This window comes from Primulina eburnea, unplaced genomic scaffold (genome assembly GCF_022965805.1).
Source record: "Primulina eburnea isolate SZY01 unplaced genomic scaffold, ASM2296580v1 ctg153_ERROPOS1674940+, whole genome shotgun sequence".
NCBI classification, from domain to species: domain Eukaryota; kingdom Viridiplantae; phylum Streptophyta; class Magnoliopsida; order Lamiales; family Gesneriaceae; genus Primulina; species Primulina eburnea.
Window position 1 is genome coordinate 6,671 of NW_027331000.1, and position 12,133 is coordinate 18,803.

Sequence of the window (12,133 nt, forward strand, 5' to 3'; positions counted from 1 at the left end):
GTTTTATAGCTTTTCTGCAGGAACTTGTTTCGGTAATAAAGATGATTGTATCAGTTATCTGAAGACTTTTCTGATTGTGAACGTTGAACTCAGTCGATTATATATTCTTGGATCAAATCCTTGTTCGACACGACACTTCGCTTATTATCATTTTTCAAGGAACAAAGCTACTCTCTTATCAAACGAACATCAGAATTCCTTGAGTACTTAGAAAGTTCAACACAAAGAAAAAGTAGCACACGCCTCACAGCTTGTATCAGATCTTTTAAAGATCATCTTGTGCTACTGATTCTCACACTCTTCAATCTCAAACATTGCTTATATTTTATCAGAAGAGTCTGTAATCTGAAAAGAGTCTTTTCAGAACTTTTTGTTTCGTATATTTGTGAGTTAAAGTAACTAAGAGTTTCAGTAGGCTAAGGTGTAAGTCCTTCTGAAGTGGGTGTGTACAAGAGTTGTACTGTAATATCCAAAGTCTTTTATTTATACCTTCTGGAAACAGAAGAAGGGGAGACGTAGAAGAGTTTATCTTCGAACTTCCATAAACAACTGCTGCCGACTGTTTTATTGTTTTTCAACTACTTCATCAGATTGTTTCCGCACGTTTCATTGTAATCAGGTGAAAGTTTTCGCACAAGATTAACTACTATCCTTAACAGGATTGTAGTACCTCATCAGAACGAAAAACGAGTAGAGTTTATTCATCCCCCCCCCCCTCTAAACTCAACTTCGATCCTCAACAAGTGAAATCAAAGACAGAAGATGCAAATGAACAGAACACTCACACCACCCCTCCACGGAAGACAGGTAAGAAAGGTAAGGAATTTGACTCTAATGATAATATTGACATTAATACCCTTCATTTTCCTCAAAGAGCAAGGCAACTACAATTGGATTATCAATTTTCAAAATTTCTTGAAGTTTTTAAGAAATTGCACATAAATATTCCTTTTGCGGAAGCTTTGGCTCAAATGCCTTCTTATGCTAAATTCTTGAAAGATATTTTGACTAAAAAGAGGAAACTTGTTGATTTTGAAACTGTTACGCTTTCTGAGGAGTGTTCAGCTATTTTGCAAAATAAATTACCTCCAAAGCTTAAGGATCCAGGTAGTTTCTCCATTCCTTGCACTATAGGTAATTCAAATTTTAACAAGGCATTGTGTGATCTTGGTGCTAGCATAAATCTTATGCCTTATTCCTGCTTTGAGAAATTGGGGATTGGAGAAGTTAAACCAACCACTATTTCCCTTCAACTTGATGATAGGTCTATTAAATATCCTAGAGGGGTTATAGAGGATGTTTTGGTTAAAGTTGATAAATTTATATTTCCAGTTGATTTTGTTGTGCTAGACATGGAGGAGGATCGTGAGATCCCCCTAATTTTAGGTCGTCCTTTCTTAGCTACTGGAAGAGCTCTCATAGATGTGCAAAAAGGTGAGTTAGTTTTGAGGTTGAATGATGAGAAGGTAACTTTTAATGTGTTTCGTAGTATGAAATATCCTGTTGAATCTTCTGATTGCTATAGAATTGATGCTATTGATGATATTGTTGAGTGTAGTGTGCATGATACTTTGATTGAAGACCCACTGGAGATGCTTTTGGTGAACCCAAAGTCCACGGAATCAGACAGAGAAGAGGTGGAGGAATGTATGAACTACTTGGAGGGATCAAAGCCTTTGCCAAGATCGGTGAATTCGAAGATTGGGGAGCTTGGACATATTCCAAAATCACTTAAACCTTCCATAGAAGAACCCCCATTCCTCGAACTCAAACCACTTCCCCCTCATTTAAAATATTTATTTTTGAAGGAAGAAGATAAACTGCCAGTAATTGTTTCTTCTTTCTTGACAGGTGATGAGGAAGATAAGCTCTTGAGAGTGCTGAAGGATCATATATGTGCCATTGGATGGAGCATAGCTGACATCAAGGGAATAAACCCATCCATGTGCATGCACAAATTTTAATGGAGAAGGAGCACTCTCCAACTACTCAACCTCAAAGGAGATTGAATCCAGCTATGCAAGAGGTCGTCAAAAAAGAGGTAATCAAACTCCTTGATGCAGGTATGATCTTTCCTATATCCTATAGCAAGTGGGTAAGTCCTATGCATGTTGTTCCTAAGAAAGGGGGAATCATTGTTGTTGAAAATGAAAATAACGAATTAATCCCCACTAGAACTGTGACTGGGTGGCGTGTTTGTATTGATTATCGCAAATTGAATGATGCAACAAGAAAGGATCACTTTCCTTTACCTTTTGTTGATCAAATGTTAGAGCGTTTGGCAGGTCATGCTTTCTATTTTTTTTAGATGGTTATTCTGGATATATGCAAATCCTCATAGACCCCGAAGATCAAGATAAGACCACTTTTACTTGTCCCTATGGTACATTTTCTTATAAAAGAATGTCATTTGGTTTTTGTAATGCTCCTGCTACTTTTCAACGTTGTATGATGTCGATTTTTCATGATATGGTTGAAAAATATATTGAGGTCTTCATGGATGACTTTTCTGTATTTGGTTCTTCCTTCGACTCTTGTTTGATTAATTTGTCAAAAGTGCTAAAGAGATGTGAAGAAACGAATCTTGTACTTAACTGGGAGAAATGTCATTTCATGGTAAGGGAAAGAATTGTCCTTGGTCACAAAATTTTTGAAAAAGGTATTGAAGTGGATAGAGCTAAGGTAGAGATCATAGAAAAGCTTCCTCCTCCTACTAATGTCAAAGGAATTCGTAGCTTTATTGGGCATGCAGGTCTTTATCGGCGATTTATCAAGTATTTCTCGAGTATTACTAAGCCTTTAACTAATTTGCTAATGAAAGATGTTCCTTTTGTTTTTTCTGAGGATTGTTTACAAGCTTTTCAGGCATTAAAGCAAAAGTTGACCACAACCCCGATCATTGTTGCACCAGCTTGGCATCTACCGTTTGAACTCATGTGTGACGCAAGTGACATTGCTTTAGGGGCTGTTTTGGGGCAAAAGAGGGACAAATTCTTGCATGTAATCTACTATGCAAGCATGACACTTTCAGGAGCTCAATTGAACTACTCCACCATAGAAAAAGAGTTGCTGGCTATTGTTTTTTCTTTGGACAAGTTTCAGCCATACCTTGTAGGGAGTAAAGTGATAGTCCACACGGATCATTCAGCTTTGAAGTACCTCTTAAACAAGAAGGATGCCAAGCCAAGATTGATAAGATGGATCCTTCTACTGCAAGAATTTGACATAGAGATCGTGGATCGCAAGGGAACTGAAAATCAAGTTGCTGATCATCTATCGAGATTGGAGAAGCCTGTGGAAGGTAAGTATGTAATTAGAGATGAATTCTCTGACGAGAAACTTTATGCCATCTCTAATTTACCATGGTATGCGGATTTTGTCAATTATTTGTCATGCAAATTTATTCCTTCTTATCTTACATATCAGCTGATAGGACTCGTTTTTACGTGTTTTTAGTGTGTGTTTCGAGTCGCATTCATACATCATATTAGTTTGTTTTAGTTTATTCTTGCATTTTGCTTGCATTATTTAGCATACGACTGATCTCGTGTGTTTTGTGGTATTTTGTAGGAATGGAACCAAATATGGCAGAAAATGGGCACAACAACGAAGAAGCCTCGCTAGGGCGGTCAAAAGTGGCCGCCCCAGCGAGCATTCTAGTCTTGCCGAGAAGTTAACAGAAAACCTCTCGCTAGGGCGGTTAAAAGTGGCCGCCCCAGCGAGACTGCTAGCCTGGACAGGAGAGTTTAACAGAAGATCTCTCGCTCGGGCGGTCAAAAGTGGCCGCCCCAGCGAGACTAGAGAGAAGGCTACAGATTTTCACCCGAGAGTTACTCGCCCCAGCGGTCAAAACCTACCGCCCTAGCGAGTCACGCGATCCAGCAAGATTCTGTGAGATTTGTTTCTATTTTCATGGACTCTATCCAAGACCACTAACCTAATACACGAGATTGGGCGCCTCTTTGAGATGATTCATCATATTTTTCATCACTTTGCGGGGAGAGAAGGCTAGGAGCAAGGAAGACTTTCGAAGAACTCGAGAATTCCAAGCGTCGCAGCCATCGTCCATCGTCATATTTAGTATTTTATTATTCAGTATTTTATTCTCTTGCATAGATTGTTGATTTTTAGTATGAATTTGGTTGGCTAAACTTTATATTTGTTGGGATTTGAGGGGATCCTACCCGTACTCGTTGTTTAACATTATTTCTTGACGTTTTTACGAGTGATTTGTTTATGCTATTGTTATTTCTTGTTTCAAGCGAAGCCTAGCTATCTTCCTTTGATTATTGCATGTTGTTAACGATGTCGACAGACTAATTAACAATAGGATCGCATAGTATAAGCCACGGACTTACAATTTTAGTAGACATACGGAATTGGGTACGTGTCGATAGTGATAGTTCACCCGGACAAAAGCTAGAGGATTCCATAGAACGTAAGGCGATCTTAAACTGTTAAATAATTGAGGACACTTGATTACTGCATGTTTATGATTAGTGTTAATATAGCTCGACAGAGTATATTGATTAGTCTAGGGAATTCCGTCGAATGCACGAGTAAGAGTCGAGGGTAATTAATTAAAACACGAGTGGTAGGTGAACTGATAATTCCCAACAAATTCATCTTTCATTTGATTTAATCCAACTTAATCATTGCATTATTGCATACATTCTCTTTGCGCTTTAATTCTTTTAGTTATCTGATTTGCATTAGTTTAATTACCAACCCACTTTATCGTTGCTAAAGAAATTTTAATTGAGAATAAAGAATATTGTAACGCAGTCCCTGTGGATCGATACTCGTATTCACGTACGTTTATTATAACTTGACTATCGTGCACTTGCGATAACTAAATCGAGCTTTCATATATAAAACAAATTTTGGGACCATTCACTGTGCAAGTTTTGCTCGATCAAGTTTTTGGCGCCGTTGCCGGGGACTGATGATTCATAATTCTCTTATTTCTCATTTAAATTCTTTAGTATTCTTAATTTTATTGTTATTTGATACTCTCATTCTATTGCAGAATTCTCTTGAGGTGCATGCGAAGATCATCCGAGTCTAAGCTTGAGCCGTTTGACCCTGAGATCGAACGCACTGCTAGACGCCGAAGACAACAGCAAAGACTCAAGGAACAAATGGAGAGACACGAACAAGAGCAGGAGGAGGAGCGCCAACATGAGGGGCGGATTGAGATGCCACGCCGTGTACCGATGATGGATTATGCACAGCCATCTCTTGATGGAGCACGTCCAAGCATCGTAAGGCCAATCATCCGTGCGAATCAATTCGAGATCAAGCCAGCTATCATTCAGATGATCCAAAACACTGTTCAATTTGGGGGAAGTGCACTTGATGACCCTAATTCTCATATAGCTGACTTTCTTGAAATTTGTGATACATTTAAATTTAATGGCGTATCTGACGATGCTGTTCGTTTGCGTTTATTTCCATTTTCACTAAGAGACAAAGCTAAGTCTTGGTTAAACTGTTTACCTGTAGGGTCTATCACTACGTGGGAAGATATGGCAAAGGCATTCCTGACCAAGTACTTTCCTCCGTCGAAGACTATGAAATTTATAACTGACATTACTACTTTTGCTCAATATGAGCTTGAGTCACTTTACGAGGCGTGGGAGCGATACAAGGATTTGTTGAGGAGATGTCCACACCATGAGCTACCTCTTGGGTTAGTGGTTCAAACTTTTTATTACGGTCTGCTTACTCCTAACCGTACCATGATAGATGCTGCTGCCTGTGGTAACTTGTTGAGAAAAACGGCTGAGGAAGGATATGAATTATTGGAGGAGATGGCTGCTAGTAGCTATCACCCTCATTCTGATAGGCAGAAACGAGGTGCTGGAGTTAATCAAGTTACTGATTTGTCTGCGGTGTCGGCACAGTTAGAGGCTTTGAACAGAAAGATTGATGGGATGAGTGCGAGTGGATCGGCTATGCGTCTGCAAGAGATTTTCTGTGATAAGTGTGGAGGTGAGCATGACGTGCAAGATTGCCAAGATGGCAATCCATTCTATGTACCTGAGGGAGCAAAACACGTGGGATTCCAGAACCGTCCTAGAAATGACCCTTATTCAAACTCCTATAATCCGGGATGGAGGAATCACCCAAACTTTTCGTGGGGAGGTCAAAACAACCAAAACCGCCAACAAAGAGGTCCACCACATGGGATGCACCAAGGATTCAAGCCAGAACCGCCTAGGGAGGAGAAGTCAAATTTAGAGCAAATGATGACTAAATTTATTTCTGAAACCGAGACGAGATTTCAGAATCAGGATGCATCCATAAAAGGGTTAGAGAATCAAATTGGACAATTGGCTAAGTTAATTGCTAATAGGGAGCAAGGAACTTTGCCAAGCAACACGGAGACTAACCCGAGAGAGCATGTGAAAGCTGTGGAATTGCGCAGTGGAAAGGTACTTGAGTCTAAGGAGGAGAAGAACAAGCAAGGTGAGGATGAGGTGGAACAACAAGGAGGTAAGTCTTCTAACTCTACTTTTACACCTATTGCACCAAGTAAAATTGTTATCCCCCCACCTTTTCCTGCAGCACTGAAAAAAGCTAAGTTAGATGCACAATTTGGTAAATTTCTTGAGATATTCAAAAAATTGCATATTAACATTCCTTTTGCTGATGCTTTACTGAATATGCCAAGTTATGCAAAATTCTTGAAAGATATCTTAGCAAACAAGCGGAAGCTAGAAGATCATATGACTGTGAACTTGACTGAAAATTGCTCCGCTTTAGTTCAAAACAGGATGCCTCCTAAGCAAAAAGATCCAGGGAGTTTCTCTATACCTTGCATTATTGGTGATATCAATTTTCATAAAGCTTTATGTGATCTTGGTGCGAGTATTAATTTGATGCCTTATTCTGTGTTTAGGAGACTGGGATTGGGTGAACCCAAACCGACTAGAATGTCATTGCAGCTGGCTGACAGATCTGTCAAGTATCCACGTGGGATTATCGAAGATGTCTTGGTGAAAGTGGATAAGTTTATTTTTCCTGCAGATTTTGTGGTACTAGATATGGAGGAAGATTTGGAGATGCCTTTAATCCTGGGGAGACCATTTCTGGCTACAGGGAAAGCACTGATCGATGTTGACAATGGAAAATTGAGACTGAGAGTTGGAGAAGAAGAAATTACTTTTGATGTCTTTAATACTCTCAAGCACACAATGCACGATGATAGTTGTTTTCGCGTTGATGTCTTAGATTCTCTCGTTTGTGATTTTGTGCAGGATGGGTTGCAAGAGCTATTGGAGGCTACTCTCACTATTGAAAAACAGGAGGACGAGATGGACGAGGAAAGGATGGAGATGGTAGCTCATTTGAATGCCATTCCACCTTGGAGAAAGCAAGTGAGGCTTCGACTAGAGGAATTGGGGGATAGAAAAGATTTAATGCCTCAAAAGTCAAGCCTAGAGGAGCCACCTACTTTGGAGCTCAAACCACTACCTCCACATCTCAAGTACGTATATTTAGGAGAAAATAATAAACTGCCTGTTATTATTTCCTCTTCTTTGACAGATGATATGGAGAGTAAGCTCTTGGGAGTCCTTAAGGAGCATAGAGGAGCATTCGCTTGGAAAGTTTCGGACATCAAGGGGATAAGTCCTTCGATCTGCATGCACAAAATCCTAATGGAGGATAAGTACTCACCTCTAGCACAACCACAAAGGAGACTCAATCCAAAGATGCAAGAGGTAGTAAAAGCTGAAACGATTAAACTTCTGGACGCAGGTATTATCTATCCTATCTCTGATAGTGCGTGGGTAAGTCCTGTACAATGTGTGCCTAAAAAGGGTGGGATTACTGTTATTACCAATGAAAAAAATGAGTTGATTCCCACTAGAATCGTTACGGGTTGGCGTGTATGCATGGATTATAGGAAATTAAATGATGCAACCCGTAAAGATCACTTCCCCTTGCCATTTATTGATCAAATGATTGAACGATTAGCCGGTCATGAATTTTACTGTTTTTTGGATGGATATTCGGGATACAACCAAATCACAATTGCACCCGAGGACCAAGAGAAAACTACTTTCACTTGCCCTTATGGTACTTTTGCGTTTAGGCGTATGCCCTTTGGTCTATGCAATGCACCTGCTACATTTCAAAGATGCATGACCGCTATTTTTCATGACATGATTGAGAATTTTCTTGAAGTTTTTATGGATGATTTCTCTATTTTTGGCTCTTCATTTGATGAATGTTTAAAAAATTTGAATTTGGTGCTCATTAGATGTGAAGAGAGCAATTTGGTGTTAAATTGGGAGAAGTGTCACTTCATGGTGCAAGAGGGGATTGTGTTAGGACACAAAGTATCGGAGAATGGAATCGAGGTCGACAAGGCCAAGGTGGAAGTGATCAAAAATCTACCACCACCTTCATCGATAAAGGGAGTTCGAAGTTTCCTAGGCCATGCGGGTTTTTATAGGCGTTTTATTAAGGATTTTTCTAAAATTGCTAAGCCTTTATCCTCGTTGTTGATGAAAGATGTTGAGTTTAATTTTGATTCTACTTGTCTGCAGGCATTCGAAGTACTCAAGAAGAGCTTGGTGACAGCACCTGTGCTGACTGCCCCTGATTGGGAGTTACCGTTTGAGGTGATGTGCGATGCTAGTGATACAGCTGTTGGTGCGGTGTTGGGTCAAAGGAAGAACAAGGTATTTCATACCATCTACTATGCAAGTAAGACCTTAAATGATGCTCAATTGAATTACGCTACTACTGAAAAGGAATTACTTGCTATAGTATTTGCTTTCGAGAAATTTCATTCATACCTTGTTCTGTCCAAAGTGGTTGTGTATACAGATCATTCTGCCCTAAAATACTTGCTTGCTAAGAAAGATGCGAAACCTAGGTTGATTAGGTGGATTTTACTATTGCAAGAATTTGATCTCGAGATTCGAGATAAAAAGGGTGTAGAAAATGTGGTTGCTGATCATCTGTCTAGGCTTGAGGATATTAGAATTAATGGCGTTAACACTGATATAGATGACTGGTTCCCTGATGAGCAATTGTTTGAGGTAAATGCGTGCCCGTGGTATGCCAATTTCGCAAATTTTCTTGTCACTGGCACACCTCCCCCAAATTTATCGTTTCACCAAAGAAAGAAATTCTTTTCTGACGTGAAATATTATTTTTGGGAGGAACCGTTTTTGTTTAAAATCTGTGCAGATGCCATGATAAGGAGATGTGTAGCGGAGGAGGAGACCAGTCAAATTCTGAACCACTGCCATGACCGGGAGGTAGGTGGTCACTTTGGACCCATACGGACGGCATCTAAGGTACTCGAATGTGGCTTCTATTGGCCAACTCTTTTTAAGGATGCTCGTTTGTATGTTCTCAATTGTGATAGATGCCAACGCACAGGTAATATTTCTAACCGTCATGAGATGCCTTTGAATAACATTATTGAGTGTGAAATATTTGATGTGTGGGGGATTGATTTTATGGGTCCGTTTCCTGCGTCTTTTACAAAGAAATTTATTTTGGTGGCAGTGGAGTATGTATCTAAATGGGTGGAGGCGGAGGCTTGTGCCACGAATGATGCACAAGTGGTGTTAAAATTTTTGAAAAAACACATTTTTAATCGATTCGGTACACCACGTGCAATCATAAGTGATGGTGGCACCCATTTTTGCAACAAAATTTTTGATAAACTGATGGGCAAATACGGTGTCACCCACAAAGTTTCCACTCCATACCACCCTCAGACTAGTGGACAAGTTGAAGTGTCCAATCGAGAGATTAAGAGGATTTTAGAAAAAACGGTTAATGTGAATCGAAAGGACTGGTCCATTCGGTTAGATGATGCTTTGTGGGCTTATCGTACTGCGTTCAAAACACCTATAGGCACTACACCATATAGGTTACTTTTTGGTAAAGCATGTCATCTACCCGTAGAATTAGAGCATAGAGCATATTGGGCGACCAAGGCACTGAACTTTGATTTTGCTCTTGCAGGTGAAAAACGACTGTTGCAGTTGAGTCAGTTGGATGAGTTCCGAGGTACAGCGTACGATCTTGCCCTATCTTACAAGGAACGCACCAAAAGAGCCCATGATAAACACATTGTAAGAAGAGAATTCAAAGTGGGTGAAGCGGTGTTGTTATACAACTCTCGCTTACGACTCTTTCCGGGCAAGCTGAAGTCAAGATGGTCAGGACCATTCGTGATAGCCGAGGTGTTCCCATCAGGTGCAGTGGTGTTGCATGATGGAAAGGAAGGGACGTTTACTGTGAACGCCCAAAGATTAAAGCACTATATTGGTGGCACGATTGAGCCACAAATTGGAGTCACTCGGCTCCAAGACAGTTGCTGAGGACATGGGTGAAAAGTCGAGCTCTAGACTATAAATTGAGAACTACTTCTACTCCGTATTTTGATTTTAATTAGATTTTTTTTTTAGCATTCGCATCATTTGCATCTAGGTAGTTGCATGGCATCATTTTCAGAAAATACCTCGCTAGGGCGGTTAGTTTTGACCGCCCCAGCGAGAGGTTCAGATTTTAATGGATTTTCGGGCAGAGAGTATCTCGCTAGGGCGGTCAAAACTGACCGCCCCAGCGAGCGTTACAACTTTTCAAAAAAATTTTCGGGCAGAGAGACTCTCGCTCGGGCGGTCAAAACTGACCGCCCTCGCGAACACTCGCAAATTTTTTAACATTTTTAAAACAGAAAACACCTCGCTAGGGCGGACACTTTTGTCCGCCCCAGCGAGCACTCGCCAATGTCAAACAGAAAGCCTCTCGCTAGGGCGGACACTTTTGACCGCCCTAGCGAGTCGCGAGTTTTAAAAAAGCTGCGCATCACTTCTCTCTTCTCCCACTCGAAAACCTACCTTCTCTTCCGAAAATTTTCGCCCCTCCTCTCCATATTTGAAGCGATTTACATGGTTTCTTGCTAATTTACAGGTATATTTGCGAATCTCCATTGTTTCAAAGCCCAAGCCGCGATTTTTCCGGGCAGATCTACACTCTCCGGCCACCACCCACGCCGCCGCCGTCGCTTCTCCGCCGCCGCCGCCGCCGCCTCTTCAAGTTTCGGCACCACCTTCTACTCCGGGTTTCTTTGTGCACTCATATCATACCATGGCTCCCAAACGCTCGAAGGTAACTCACGGTGCCTCTAGCTCTAGATCCAACCCTTCTATATTTGTAAATGACAGGGCTAGGGAGCGATTTGAGCACGCTAAACTCCATAGAAAACCAATCCCTGAGAGGGGATGTACTTCGTGGATTTTAAGAAATATTTTTGGGGAGTTAGCAGTTGCAGGACGAGGGTGGACGAACTTTTTAGCACAACCAAATGCGGCTGTGGTGCCGGTTGTACGTGAATTTTACGCTAACGCCCCGGAAGGGACTGAAAATAAGGCTAAGGTGAGGGGACGTCTAGTCCCATATGATCCTCAAACGATTAATGATTTGTTGGGTTTACCGGCAATGGATGATTCGGTATTCCAGGCTTGGGTGCTGAACCCGGATTACGATCTGATCATTCACACATTGTGTTATCCGGGCACTACGTGGAAGCAGCCGGGAACGTACACGGTGTTTCTTGAGAAATTTTTGAAGGTGGAGGCGGCACTTTGGTATGCCTTTCTATCGAAAAGATTGATGCCGGTAGGGCATACGAGTGATGTACAGCGGGATAGGGCGGTGGTTCTTTATGCGATCTATACCGGGATGCCTATTGATGTAGGCAAACTCATATTCGGGCAGCTTAATATCTGTATCAATTGCAACAATTTAGCCTTTTATTTCCCCACTATCGTGACTGAGCTATGTAACCGCACGGGTGTGATTTTCGCGGACGATGATGAGTGGCTACCGCCACTGAGAGCCATCGATGAGGCTCTCCATACCTCCAAGTACGCGAAGAGACGGGATGAGCTGCCCGCTGATGTATTCTACGAGCACGTGCAAGCCGCTCCACCACCGCCGGTCTTCGGACATCCACCACCACCGCAGCCACGCCGCCGTGCCATTCGAGACCGAGTCGACGAGTTGGGCGCTTGGGCCACCTACCAGAATCATTATCAGGCCATCGACCAAGCCCACACTCTGAACATCGAGTACTTGGTGCAGGGCATTTCGACTC

At 41.5% G+C, this 12,133-nt stretch overlaps 1 protein-coding gene and 1 non-coding gene across 2 annotated transcripts; one reads left to right on the forward strand and one right to left on the reverse strand.

Annotated features, from left to right (window-relative positions):
* The first annotated feature begins 971 nt into the window (after positions 1-971).
* Positions 972-1,964, forward strand: LOC140820810 (uncharacterized). The gene has a single exon (XM_073181162.1). It carries the CDS (start codon positions 972-974, stop codon positions 1,962-1,964), a length of 993 nt encoding a protein of 330 aa, XP_073037263.1.
* Positions 1,965-5,576: 3,612 nt separating this feature from the next.
* Positions 5,577-5,683, reverse strand: LOC140820811 (small nucleolar RNA R71). Its single transcript, XR_012115589.1, has one exon. It is a non-coding gene; the product is annotated as a small nucleolar RNA R71 (small nucleolar RNA).
* Positions 5,684-12,133: the final 6,450 nt, after the last annotated feature.